The sequence below is a fragment of the Anomaloglossus baeobatrachus genome, chromosome 2 (genome assembly GCF_048569485.1).
Source record: "Anomaloglossus baeobatrachus isolate aAnoBae1 chromosome 2, aAnoBae1.hap1, whole genome shotgun sequence".
In the NCBI taxonomy this organism is placed as follows: Eukaryota; Metazoa; Chordata; class Amphibia; order Anura; family Aromobatidae; genus Anomaloglossus; species Anomaloglossus baeobatrachus.
The window spans coordinates 269709035-269724509 of NC_134354.1; the positions used below are offsets into that span (position 1 = coordinate 269709035).

The 15475-nt window shown below is 43.2% G+C and overlaps 1 protein-coding gene across 1 annotated transcript in view; it reads right to left on the minus strand.

The window, feature by feature from the left end:
* LOC142289690 (contactin-associated protein-like 5) overlaps positions 1–15475 on the minus strand; it is a 766069-nt gene that overhangs the window by 654282 nt on the left and 96312 nt on the right. Inside the window, exon 3 of the mRNA XM_075333618.1 lies at positions 8252–8399. Within this exon, the coding sequence (XP_075189733.1) occupies positions 8252–8399 (148 nt within the window). The remainder of the gene's footprint in view (positions 1–8251; positions 8400–15475) is intronic.

Genomic DNA, 15475 nt, shown 5'->3' on the forward strand with positions numbered 1-15475 from the left:
TTGCCTCCTATTGTTTTCAATGGGGTTCGAGTGGTTCGTCGAACGGTTCGTCGAACGTACGTCGAACGGGGCCTCCGTTCGACGAACCAAACCAAACTCGAACGCCATGGGGGTGGCTCATCTCTACGCAAAACTCCTCACATCACGAGAAAGAGAAGGCCACCAAAAGGACCTACTCACCAAATCCCTGGTGCCAAAAATCCCAGGATGACCAGCCAACACAGAACAATGAACTTCAGACATCACTTTACTCCTCCATTAGTCAGGAACATACAATTTCTCTCCAGGACATCTTTCAGGTTTGTGCTCCTGAAAGTCCTCAAGAGCAAGTCTCAAATCAGGTGAAATCACAGAGAGAATCACTCCCTCATGCAGGATGGTAGCAGGCTCAGTCACATCAAGAGAATCAGCAAAGAAACTCCTAGAAAGGGCATCCGCCTTAATATTCTTAGTACCCGGAATATAAGAGACCACAAAATTAAAGAGCGTGCAAAACAAGGCCCATCTAGCCTGCCTAAGATTCAACCTCCTGGCAGATTCAAGATAGATCAAATTCTTATGATCAGTAAGTACTACAATTTGATGTCTCGCCCCCTCCAGCCAATGTCGCCATTCTTCAAAAGCCCACTTCATAGCCAATAATTTACGATTCCTCACATCATAATTTCGCTCTGGTGGTGAAAATGTCTGGGAAAAAAAAGCACAGGGTCTAATTTTAGAAGTCACAGGGTACCTTTGAGACAAGACAGCCCCAGCTCCGATCTCCAAGGCATCGATCTCCACTTGAAAAGGAATAGACACATCAGGCTGCCGCAAGACCGGAGCAGAAGTAAACCTTCTTTTCAGCTCCTGAAAAGCCAAGACTGCCTCTGAAGACCAATTCACAACATCAGCTCCCTTCTTGGTCAAATCAGTCAATGGCTTGACAATACTGGAAAAATTGCCTATGAATTTACAATAGAAATTAGGAAAACGAAAAAAAAAATTTGAAGGCTTTTCAAAGAAGTAGGCTGTACCCAATCATAAATAGCCTGGACCTTGACCGGATCCATCTCAATAGAAGATGGGGACAAGATAAACCCCAAAAAAGAGACCTTTTGTACGTCAAACAGACATTTTGATCCCTTGCCCTATAACGCATTGTCCCTGAGAACCTGAAATACTGTCCGAACCTGTTCAACATGAGAATCCCAGCCATCAGAAAAAATCAAAATGTCATCCAAATAGACAATCAAAAACTTGTCCACAAAGTCCCGGAAAATATCATTCATGAAAAATTGAAAGACGGAAGGGGCATTAGTGAGCCCAAAGGGCATCACTAGGTACTCAAAATGCCCCTCAGGGGTATTAAATGCCGTCTTCCATTCATCACCCTGCTTAAGGCGAATGAGATTATATGCTCCCCGGAGACCGAAGATTGAGTTTAGTAAACCAACTAGTACCCTTAATTCTAGAAAACAGGTCGGAAATCAGAGGCAATGGATACTGATATTTAACCGTGATTTTATTAAGGAGACAATAATCAATATAGGGCCACAATGAACCATCCTTCTTGGCCACAAAAAAAAACGGCGCCCAAAGGGGAAAATGATGGTCTAATGTGACTCTTCTCCAAAGACTCCTTAATGTAAGTTCGCATAGCAACAGATAAATTGAAAAACCATCCCTTAGGAAATTTACAACTAGGCACTAATTAAATAGTTCAATCACAGTCCCTATGCGGAGGCAAAGACACAGCCTCGATCTCATTAAACACATCCATGAAATCTGCCAAATAGTCAGGGACCTCCCGTGTCTGAGATGAAATAGATAAAATAGGAGTATCACGATGCACACATTGGCAGCCCCAACTAGTCACAGATAAAGAAGTCCAATCAAGAACTGGATTATGGGCTTGCATCCAAGGGAATCCCAGTACCAAAATAACATGCAAATTATGCAAGACCAAAAACTTACAAACCTCCTGATGGTCAGGCGTGACTCGCATCGTCACCTGGGTCCAAAACTGGGGCTTATTTTCAGCTAAAGGAGTAGCATCAATACCCTTGAAAGGGATAGGAGCATGCAAAGGCACCATAGGAAAACCACAACGCTCAGCAAACTCAAAATCCATCAAGTTCAGGGCAGCTCCTGAATCAATAAAAGCCATAGCCGAAAATGATGATAGGGAACAGATCAAAGAAACTGACAAAAGAAACTTAGACTGTAAACCGGCCAAAGTAAATGAACGGGAAAATTGTTTCTCACACTTAGGGCAGACAGTATGAGAGGCGTCTCCACAGAAGAAACATAACTTATTATGACATCTAAAATCCTGCCGTTCTGCCCTAGAAAGGACCCTATCACACTGCAGAGGCTCCAGAGACCGCTCTGAGAGCGACACCTCAGCACGCATTGTTTTACATTCACGTAAACGTCTATCAATCTGAATGGCCAATGACATAGAGGCATTGAGATCAGAGGGGACCGGAAAGCCCACCATAGCATCCTTTACAGGCTCTGCCAAGCCCTTCCGAAAGAGAGCCGCAAGAGCCGCATCATTACACTCAGTAAGGACAGCCCACTTACGAAATTTCTTACAGTATATCTCTGCAGGTTCCTGACCCTGGATCAAAGCTAATAAAATTTTCTCGGCTTGATCAATAGCATTAGGTTCATCATATAACAACCCTAGAGCCTGAAAAAAAAACCCACATCAGCAAAAGGAGGATCTTCAGACACCAGGAAAAAGGCCCAATCCTGAGGGGCACAACACAGCAGAGAGATAACAATCTGAACTCGCTACCTGGAATACCCTGAGGACTTGGGTTTCCAGGCAAAAAAATCACCGAACAATTGTTCTTGAAGTTCATAAATTTAGACCGATCCCCAGAGAACAAATCCGATAAAGGTATCTTAGGTTTTAACGCAGGTGTCTGGGCAAGATAATTGGATATATCCTTAACCTAAGAAGTAAGCTGATCAACTTGTCCAGCTAATTGTGTGACATCCATAACAGCACAAGATCCTCCACAGCACCAAGAGATAAAAAGGAAAAAACACACAAGAAAAAAAAAATTCTGACACACTTTTTTTTTTTTTTTCCTTCCTTCCTTTCCTTTTGAGTACCCTGAAATCTAGGTGAGGCCAGTGGTACTGTTAGGATTCAGGGACCAAGGAGGATAAAAAAATGCGGAATTCCAAAAAGGTAACAGAGTGGCTGGAAACTTAACGAACTGCAGACCTAATCCTGACACACAACTAGAAGTAGCCATGGGGTGTGCCTACGATGACCTGGATTCTTCGACAAAGTCAGAGAACTAAATAATCTCACAGATAGAAGTATAAGAAAGCTAATCTGCCTCGGAGCAGTCCCCAAAGATAGATAGCCCCCCACATGTAAAGGCTAGGGTGATATAGAAAAACACAATACAAACCCAGTTAAGACAGAATCAGCAAAGGTGAGGCCCAAACTATCTTTATAGGAAAGGATAGAAAAGAGCAACTGTCTGCAGCTGTAAAAACCCTAATATATACCAGCACTTCTGATATGGAAAAATCCTGAGGTCACATAACCTCTCCCCCACTATATCAGCACTCTGATGTTACTGGGATCCAAAAACACTAATGCAGATGAGGGACTGCATTAATACCAAGCATGACAAACACAATACCTTGAATAATCATGGAGCAAAGTATACAGGCACTCCCAGCAGGAAACAATCCCATTCCACCAAGAACTCCACACAGACAAAACAGGATTCAAGCATTAGTATCAAAGCAGAAAAAACAACAAGAGAGTGGAAAACAAACAGCATAAGTACAAAGACCACTTATCTGAGAGGAGTTCTGGTAGTGAGCAGAGCTGGTTACAAAATGTCCTTAACACACAGGAGACATTGACCACCGGCAAGTAACCAGAGAAAACTACTCAGTTAAATAGCCCAATCTGACCCTCATTTCCAGTCCTCCGCAGGTGTGTGGCCTTTATTCCACACATCAACTGCACCGCCAGCACTGACCACAAGAGGGAGCCCCAAACTGGAAAACGTATTCACAACAGTCTACCCCCTAGGGCCCTGGAAGATCAGTGCCGGTAACACTCAAAAACTCCAGGTAATCCCAGTTTTCCCCAACAATCCCCCATACAATGGTGCAAGGCTAGGGTTGGACCAATGGATGGCCACCTAGAGGTGGAACCAGTCCAGTCCACTAGTTGACCAGGTTGGAGGGGAAAACGGTAGACAGGCAGAATAGTGAGAGAAGTCGGAGAGTGAAGGTGCACGTGAGGAGATGCACTGACACAGGGTTGACATTAACCTGGTGCCCAGGAGGGTAGTTGCCGGTTGAGTACAGTGGAGTACTCCCGGAACTATGCACCAACGGAGTACAGGACCCTAGGACAGGCAGAAGCTCCAAGCCGACCTGCTAACACCTGCACAGCGAGATGACCATCAAGGACCTCGCTGACCCTAAAATCTGAGACTCAGTAGGAAAGAGAGAGCCGGGGACAGGACAAGAGACTCCAACCCCACAGGGTTCATGCTACCGTCATACAGACAGAAGTGGAAAGAAACACCACCGGATGGGGACCCCCAGTTTCTTTACACCACGGGGACCCAGTAATCAGAGACAGGTGCACGAGAAAAAGGTACCAGATTACTACACTGGCACTGGTACAAAGGGGACCTGAAAGTGAAACCAACCGACCTTGGGTGACCAGTTACCACCAGAAAGTGAGTAAAGAACCAGTTGCACTAAACCCTTTGTGTGGACTACCTTCTTCCGACACCCATCATTACACTTACCCGCTGGGGCCCGGCACTGCTTACTGAGGGTCTAACATCAGGGCTGCCATTAACACCAGCCTCAGTAGTGAACATTGTGCAGCGGCGGCTCCATCTGCATAGCTGTAACACCGCAAGTGGCATCAAGTATGAACACTAATCTAATCCCCTGTAAATATATCCCCTTTACAAAAAGGGCCCAGGGCACGGAACCAGGCAACGGCCACCAAAGTGACATTCCAAAGATATACACTGCTCGGGACCAAGTACCCCATATCCCTGGGCACGACACTTGCATCAATTAAGGAACATGACTAATGAAGTAACAGGACATAATACCGTGTTTTTCCAAAAATAAGCCCTCCCCCAAAAATAAGCCCTAGCAGGGATTTTCAGCATTGTTGGAGCAAGGTTTAAATATAAGCCCTCCCCCGAAAATAAGCCCTAGTCGTGGACCAATAATGAAGTGTCCGTGCAGCTAAAAAGGATACAGATACTGCAGGACACTTCATTATATACAGAGGGCACCCGCAATCACACTCACCCGACGCTGAGCGGGAGGACCTGTAGCGATCGCACACCCGCACACATCAGATCTCACACACAATCAGATCTCACACACACACAATCAGATCACACACACACACAATCAGATCTCACACACACAATCAGATCTCTCACACACACACCAGATCTCACACACAAACATCCGATCTCACACACGAACATCGGATCGCACACACAATCAGATCGCACACATAATCAGATTGCACACACAAACATCGGATCACACGCAAACATCAAATCACACACACAAACATCGGATCGCACACACACACCGGATCGAATGCATACTCACCACATCCAGTGACACCGATCTCTTCTCGCCGGCAGAATCCTGAGAGGCAGTGTGGTGGAGCGCAACGACCTGCAGAACAGGACCTGCGGCCAGACACGTGACTTGCTCTCATCATTTCCTGCAGCCGGAAGCGCTGGATGTGATGTGATGTGTGCGATCTGCTGTGTGTGCGATCTCCTGTGTGTGTGCGATCTGCTGTGTGTGTGCGATCTGCTGTGTGTGTGTGTGTGTGTGCGATCGGCTGTGTGTCTGTGATCTGCTGTGTGTGTCTGCAATCCGCTGTGTGTGTCTGCGATCCGTTGTGTGTGTCAGTGTGTCAGCCAGCAGCAGAGGAGGACGGCGTGCAGCACCCACCGGAGATCACAGGAGGATTCGGGAGCCACGCAGATGTCCGGGTCTGGTGAGTATGAGTCTCCTGGGAAGTGGGGGATCTGCTTTTTTGGGGGGTAAACTTACCCCCAACCGTGTTTCTCCAAGAATAAGGCCTCCTCCAAAAAAAAGCCCTAGTGGTTTTTTGGGGGACAAAAAAATATAAGACAGTGTCTTATTTTTGGAAAAACACTGTAGGTCATGAAATAGTTAAAGTAAAGCGGGCTTTACACGCTCCGACATCGCTAGCGATGTTGTGAGAGATAGCACCCGCCCATGTCGGTGGCGTGTCACGGGGTGATCGCTGCCGTAGTGAACAATATCGCTACGGCAGCGTCACACGCAATTACCTGTTCACCGACGTCGCTGTGGCCGCCGAGCAATCTCTCCTTTAAGGGGGAAGTTCGATCAGCGTCACAGCGGCGTCACTAAGCGGCCGCCCAATAGAAGCGGAGGGGCGGAGATGAGCGTCTGGAACATCCCGTCCACCTCCTTCCTTCCTCATTGCCGGCGGCCGCAGGTATGATGTTGTTCCTCGTTCCTGCGGTGTCACACACAGCGATGTGTGTTGCTACAGGAACGACAAACAAGCTGCGTTCCAAACGAGGAACGATTTTTTAAAAATGAACGACATGTACACGACAAATGATTTGACACCTTTTTGCGATCGTTACTGATTGCAAAAAGGTGTCACACACAACGACATCGCTAACAACACAGTGCCCCGACGATATCTCGTTAGCGATATCGTTGTGTGTAAATGGGCCTTAAATTTGTAACCAGGATATTCCTATTGCATCTTTGAGCAGAATGATGTAGGGGTAGAGAACGTGATTCCACTGATATGCCACTTACTGAGCTGTTTGCTGCAGTTTTGATAAAATCATTGTTCTATTGGCTGCAGATCTACCGCTACCCTCAATGCTGAGCTATGTATAAACTTGACCACCACTGATTGACAGATTTCTATGTACACTGTGCATAGGCAGAAGGTGACAATCAGTGGTGAGGGCAGGGTTATGCAGAGCTAATACACATGGCTGGCAACATTACAGCAGCTGGTTTACTAGTAACTTGTCTCCTACTGATAAAACATTTATCAAAACAGTAGAAAGCAAGCAGTTCAGTAAATTACACATTTTTGGAATCGGTGCTAATACATGAGAATACAGCACGTGGAATTTGTATTACATATAATCCCCCATGTAAGACGAGTGCAAATATATTCCTGTGTGAGGCCCCTTCTGACTCATGAATTTTCAAACCACAAAGTCTCATCTTCTCATCAGATGTTTGTTTCCCTGATATAGAATATAATTCACACAAAGCCTTGAAGAAATACAGAGCAGAAAGGCATTATGCATGAAGACCACATGTTTAGAAGGCTGCACCGATGAACAGAAATGGATAAGGAGGCTCTCTCTACAGCAGTGGTCTCCAACCTTTCAGATCTGGCAGATGGTCGCGAGCCATATCCAGAGACTTCTGGGTAGTCTCATCCAGTTCCCCAACCCTCTCCCAGTGGTTACTTCAGGAGCCTCTTATTCCCTTATTCCCTGAATGATAGCGAAAGCATTGCCCCTCAAATCACACCGAGACCCTGCATCTTGCGCTATAAGCAGCTTACTTACATCCAGCTGTTCCCACCTTACTCCTATTCGGCATTGTCACTTCAAGCATTCCCACTATGCTACGGCATCCAGCATCAAGCACCCCTCTAGCTGATGCCACCATCCTATCTCCAGCTTACTATATTGATCTCTCCACCCCTTGACCTGTGTATTTGCATCCAGATGTTGTGCTCTACTTGGGTTACTCAAGTGCCAGCATCTGGAGACCTGTTCTTCATAGTTTTTTGGCCAAACCTGGGGCTAATGCTCCATGCTGGCAGACAACAAGGACCCACAAACCAAATGTCCCTCTTGAGCTACATGTTAGAGACCCCTTCTCTACAATATCAAGAGAACAGGATGCAGAGGCTACACCCAAGAAGCCAGAAGCAGTTATGAAGATGGGTCTTATTGTTGCGCTATATGGAGAGGATGTGTGCTTGTGCCATGCAAGCATATACCAACCCATTACATTATATCATACTTTGGCTGGAACAGAATACAAAGCCACATTATCTCCTGATGTTATGTTGCTATGATGTATGAAATCTCTCCTTGATTGGAAGAATTCTTTAAGAAGACTTAAATTGGCCAACATGCAAAAGTACATAACCCTCCTGATATAAATAAAAAAATGGAAAACTTACTGTATGAGCAGCCATACACCTCAATCCTCATTCCAATGCTCCCACTTGGATTCCATTCTAGTGGAACAAATCGAAGAAATCTTGCCTTAATGGAGTGATGGAACTTGTGATTGACCACACCATCAGCATTTGTGTTCGCTGGAAACACCTGCGGATACAACGTAAGAAATACGAAACACGTTATTAAAGGAGACATTCATTATGCATATTGATATGAGCCACATAACAAAGCAGAACAATAGAAGATGAATCTACTCTAATCTTCCTGATAGGGAGAACGGACCGGAAACCGATGGGCATCAATAAAATAATACATCACAGCATTTCTATTCCCAGCATCCTTCATTCTGTTACTTTAGAATGACCCTTACAAACTTCACCCTGATGTGTTCAGAGACAGTATTCAGCCAAGAAAGTGTTTTTATAGAGAAACTCCTGTTAGAAATGATTGTTATTTCAGTAACATTAAAAATCTACATTGGCTGAAGTGGTAAGAAAAGTGCACGAGATTGACGGCACAAAATACTCCTTCTTAATCCTGAATGTACTTTTCAGTAAGCCTTAAGATGGAGCAAAGATTTCAGATTTCTGCTATTCATAATAATAGTACAAAAAATACTGTGTGCAAGAATAGAACTGCTATACTACTGCCTTTCATGTACAGGCATATAACAAATAAATTACTATCTATCTATCACTATCTAGTCTTATCTTATTTATATATCTATATGAAAACTAGCAATACAATCCCTATGTACCAGAAATAAATTACTGTACTATGACTACTGAAGTCTTTGTACAAGATTATAATTAGTGTAATACTGCAAACAATGTGCAGGTATAAAACAAATACGATGATACAATACTTCCTTCTATTGAGTGACACACCTCTTGGAGGAGTTTTACGGGTTGGGACTACCTCTCCACAAGATATACTGGCCCTGACTCCAACCAGTCCTCCTAATGGCAGTGCACAGCCTGCACCCCTCCAGTATACACAAACATTACCTAAACTCTAGCAAATCCAAACAAATGAGCCGGAGCATAAATTTTTATCTATGCAATGTCTAGGAACATGTTCACACTGTGACCATAAAGACACAATACCTAAGATCAACAACAAAATGGGCATATAGCCTGCAGTAAGTAAGTAGTAAAAGTACATATAAATAGCATAGGGTATTTGACAAAACTGTTTCTGATCAAAAAAGCATAAAGCCATCTTACTGTGACAAGGTGCACCCCAATTAGGACAGTTCTATCTTCAAGTATTATAATCTCACCTTCTAATAGCCAACCTCAATGAAGATCGGGGCAGAGACGGTCTGGGGACTGACGATTCAGATACCCGCCCATGGGAAACTATATAAATGAAAAGACTAGCTCCAAATAGGGTGACCATGACCTTGTTTGTACAAAGTACAGGAAACTACCGTAAAACCAACCAAAAAAAGCCATAGCATATATTGGTATACATGCAACGTGTAGGAGCATGTTCACACTGGGCATTTAGACAAAATCTAAGATAGAAACAAATTGAGTATATACCCTGCAGTAAGTAAAAATTAATGATACATATATATATATATATTACATAATGTGCTTAGATAATATTGTTTTTGATCAAAAAAGTGTAAAAGCAATCCCACCATGACAAGGTGTACCCCAATCATGACAGCCTTACTTACTGCAGGGTACATGCTTATTTTGTTTCAATCTTACATCTTATCTAAACTCTTGCCTGTTTACAGTAATTTAGTGTGCGAGGCGATGGAGCAGCTGGAGAAGAACTGACTCAAGCTTATAGCGTACTGTTCCCATCAGTTACTCAACAACTACATGGATAAGGATGTTCACGCTCTCTGTGTGTGCTGATCCCTCTCCCACTGAAGTGGAGATCCCATCAACCTTCGTTCCAGTGTTATCTCTTAATAAATTCTACAATGGTCAACGAAGAAATATTTTTCCCCAAACATTGTCTATGGGAGGCAGATACCTTAGCTTTACTCCAAAGTACGGGAAAGATGTATCTAGTTAAATACTTCAATATTAGTATTATTCCCAGACACAAAGTTCTGCTTCACTGATATATTACAGTACAGACAGAAATTAGATGAAAAGAAGATGTCTCCAAATGGAAGAAAACAGTGAATCATTGAATCATTGAACCCACCCGGGTTCGCCAATCCGATTGCCAATCTGATTTATGATCCTAGCCAAACCCATTGAATTCAATGGGAGGCAAAACTTATGTGTTATCAAATGGTGTAGGGGGGCTGCAAAAGAAAGAAAATAAGGAAGAAATAAAGCAGGACATAGTTACCGAGTCTCCCCAAGGTGTTAATGCTCCTTCTGGGGCTGCTAATTATCCCTCATACATATTCACTGTTTTCCCCGCCCACTGATATCTATAATTGGCTGCAGTCAGACCATGCCTCCACCCTCTCTGACAGCATTATACTTGTATAAAGTAAATTAAATCATTTTAAAAAAAAAGCAGTGCGATCGCCCTATATATTAATATCAGCACAGATAAAGCCCCCAGCTACAGGATGTAGCCCCCATTCGTGCGCTTATCTTGGCTGTGTATCAAGAATTGAAGAACCGAATATGGCTTTTTAAAAAATTATTTAAATAATTAAAAAAAAAAATGGTGTGAGGTCCCCATACCCAATTATACTTATCCAAGATAAAGTCCAACAGCTGGGGGCTGTTATTCTTAGGCTGGGGAGACTCATGGTTATTGGGCCCACCCAGCCTAAAAATAGCTACCCAGGATTGCCGCAACCATTATATGCGACAATCAAAGAACTTTACCTGGCTCTTTCCGATTGCACTGGTGTAATGGCAATCAGGGTGATAGGCAGTTAGTAGTGCACATTGCTGCCACTCAGCCCTAGATTATGGTGATTAATAAAAAGGTAAAAGTGGGTCGTTTTTTTGTATTTTATTTTAAATAAAGGATTTTTTCGGTGTTGTGTTTATTTACTTTCACTTACAGATTGGTAATGGAGGGTCTCATAGATGCTTCCCATTACTAATCAAAGGCTTAGTGGCAGCTGTGGGCTACCATTAACCTATTATTATAATGATTGCCACTGCATCAGTGCAATCGGGAAGAGCCGGGTAAAGTTCTGGGATTGTAGAATCTAATAGATACGGCAATCCTTGACAGCTGCAGGCTGTTACTTTTAGGCTAGGGACCCTATAACCATGGGACTCCCCAGCCTGAGAATACCAGCCCCTAGCTGTTGGGTTTTATCTTGGCTGAGTATCAAAATTGGGATGGACCGCATGCCATTTTTAAAAAAAAAAAATATTTATTTAAATAATTAGAAATAAAAAGCCTCATGTGGTTCCTCTTATTTTTACACAAAACCAATATCAGCACATGGCTGGGGGCTGCAGCCTTTAGTCATGGGCTTTATCTGTGCTGGTATTAATATATAGGGGAACCGTACAGCCTTTTTAAAATTCATGTAGTTATTTTACACCAGTATAATGCTGTCAGAGAGGGTGGAAACACAGTCTGACTGCAGTCAATCAAAGACACTGGTGGGCGGTGAAAGCTGTGAATATGTATGAGGGATAGTTAGCGGCCCTGGAAGTAGCGTTAGAGCCACGGGACTCAATAAGTATGTCCTGCTTTATTCCTTTCTTATTTTGTTTTTGTGCAGCCCCCCACACCATTTGTAGCCCCCTTAACCCATTTGATAACAGATATGGGTTTGGCTAGGATAGTTGATCGGATCGGTGATGTGATTGGTGAACCCAGGCGGGTTCAGCGATCCTGACCCCAGGATCGCTCATCTCTAACAAAGACACAGCCAAGGAAATTCAAATAGTACTTCTTATGGCTTACTTTAAAAAAAGTCTTTCTTCTTACCACCTTTCCTTAAAGGTCAGATTTGTGGATTATACAAATAATAGGTTTCCTGTGGACAGAGTCTCCCATCTGAGCTATGGATCTCTGCAGCTCCTACAGAGTGACAATATGCCTCTTGGATGCTTCTCCAACAAGTGCTCTCTTTGATTGGGATGTGAGTTTAGACTGATAGCCATATCTTGGTAGGTTTGCAATTAAGCTATACTCCTTCAATTTTTTGATCATTAATTGAACAGTGCTCTGTGAGATGATCAGGCTTTTTTTTATAAGCTAATCATACTTTACTCTTCTCCACATCTTTATCCCTGATGTGTTTGGTGTGTTTCTTGGTTTTCATGATGCTGTTTGATAGCTATGTTCTCAAATAAACCTCTGAGGCTTTCACAGAACAGCTGTAGTTATACTGAGTATAAATTACACACCTTTGGATGCAATTTACTAATTAGGTGACTTCTGGAGGCAATTGGTCACTCAGGATTTTATTTAGGGGTATCATACTATAGGGCACTTGTAACGGCTGGTGGTTATGAACCCACTGCACCACTGGCCGGGCATATCCTAGAGGGGCATGAATATGTAAATACCGGGTATTGACTAGATCTTATGATGGGGAGGATAGGCTGGGCTGCTGGTAGTCACCAGTTACCCTGGGACTGCAGTAGCTGACCGACGGGTCAAAAGGAGTACCAAGTACAGAGGGTACAGGCAGAGATGCAGTTAGATGCTCAATGTTTGGGGTAGTCAGACAAGTTTAAAAGACATAGCAAGGGTCAGCAGTGGAGGCATGAGGATATACAGGTACACAAGCCAGGTCAGTATCAGAAGAAACAAATGGAAGTGCAGGCAGAAAGGGAAGAAGGCAACAAACTGACTTGAACCAAATATCTGTCAAAGTGTTCAGTGAGGAGCTGCGTTATAAACCCACTACTAGCAGGGGATAAACAAAGCAATATTCGCAGGAGACAGGTGATTAAATTCCTAAACAGGTCACAAATGCACATCACAATTTTTTATTTTTTATTCTTAAAATATTTAGAAAACCATGTATCATTTCTTTTATGCTAGTGATGGTATGTCACATATATCACATAGAATCTCCCGAAAAAAATACATTTCATTTTGTGGATTTTACTTGAAAAAATGGGAAATTGTTTCGATAGAATATGTTTTCAGGTCACTGTACATCACATAAAATGCCAATATGATAAATTTAAATTTGTGAGTGTAGTGTGAATACTTTTTAAGGGACTGTATTTTGGGGTTTCCATGAGCTGTATGGGCTCTTCTCCCCCCCAGGTGTATTCCCTGCAAACCCCCCCCCCCGGTGCCGTATGTGCTGGGCCCCAGAGCCGCGTGTGTGCCTGTCTGTATGTATATATGTAGCAGAGCTATGTGTGTATGTATGTATATATGTAGCAGAGCTATGTGTGTATGTATGTAGCAGAGCTATGTGTGTATGTATGTAGCAGAGCTATGTGTGTATGTAGCAGAGCAATGTGTATGTATGTATATATGTAGCAGAGCTATGTGTGTCTGTATGTAGAAGTGCTTATGTGTGTATGTAGCAGTGCTATGTGTGTATGTATGTAGCAGAGCTATGTGTGTATGTATGTAGCAGAGCTATGTGTGTCTGTATGTAGCAGAGCTATGTGTGTCTGTATGTAGCAGTGCTATGTGTGTATGTAGCAGTGCTATGTGTGTATGTATGTAGCAGAGCTATGTGTGTCTGTATGTAGCAGAGCTATGTGTGTCTGTATGTAGCAGTGCTATGTGTGTATGTAGCAGTGCTATGTGTGTATGTATGTAGCAGAGCTATGTGTGTATGTATGTAGCAGAGCTATGTGTGTCTGTATGTAGCAGTGCTATGTGTGTATGTAGCAGTGCTATGTGTGTATGTATGTAGCAGAGCTATGTGTGTATGTATGTAGCAGAGCTATGTGTGTCTGTATGTAGCAGAGCTATGTGTGTTTGTATGTAGCAGAGCTATGTGTGTCTGTATGTAGCAGTGCTATGTGTGTATGTAGCAGTGCTATGTGTATATGTAGCAGTGCTATGTGTGTATGTATGTAGCAGAGCTATGTGTGTATTTATGTAGCAGAGCTATGTGTGTCTGTATGTAGCAGTGCTATGTGTGTATGTAGCAGTGCTATGTGTGTATGTATGTAGCAGAGCTATGTGTGTATGTATGTAGCAGAGCTATGTGTGTCTGTATGTAGCAGAGCTATGTGTGTCTGTATGTAGCAGAGCTATGTGTGTCTGTATGTAGCAGAGCTATGTGTGTCTGTATGTATCAGTGCTATGTGTGTATGTAGCAGTGCTATGTGTGTATGTATGTAGCAGTGCTATGTGTGTATGTAGCAGAGCTATGTGTGTATGTATGTAGCAGAGCTATGTGTGTATGTATGTAGCAGAGCTATGTGTGTCTGTATGTATCAGAGCTATGTGTGTCTGCATGTAGCAGAGCTATGTGTGTCTGTATGTAGCAGAGCTATGTGTGTCTGTATGTAGCAGAGCTATGTGTGTCTGTATGTAGCAGAGCTATGTATGTAGCAGAGCTATGTGTGTCTGTATGTAGCAGAGCTATGTGTATGTATGTAGCAGAGCTATGTATGTAGCAGAGCTATGTGTGTCTGTATGTAGCAGAGCTATGTATGTAGCAGAGCTATGTGTGTCTGTATGTAACAGAGCTATGTGTCTGTATGTAGCAGAGCTATGTATGTAGCAGAGCTATGTGTGTATGTATGTAGCAGAGCTATGTATGTAGCAGAGCTATGTGTGTATGTATGTAGCAGAGCTATGTGTGTATGTATGTAGCAGAGCTATGTGTGTATGTATGTAGCAGAGCTATGTATGTATGTAGCAGAGCTATGTGTGTCTGTAGCAGAGCTATGTGTGTCTGTAGCAGAGCTATGTGTGTCTGTATGTATGCAGCAGAGCTGTGTGTCTGTAGGCATGTATAATGTGTATCTATGTATGTCAGTGTATATGGCTGTATAGATGTGTCCGTTCTATATGTATTTTTGTGAGTTTGTCTTTAAATATGTATGTGTACGTATGTGTGTCTGCGTGTTGATGGGGCCCACTGGGACTCTTCCGCCCGGGGCCCACAAAAACCTGGAGCCGGCCCTGACCCTCATCACACGCTGCGTGTCGGGTAGGAAACAGAGGACAGATCCTGAAGCTCCGCACAGTGTAGGCAGCGGAACGCAGGAATCTCTCCTACGCACAGTATATATGCGTTTTTGTGTGTATATATATATATATATATATATATATATATATATATATATATGTAGAACCGAGTTAATTATATTAGTCCGGCCCTCTAAAACCATCCC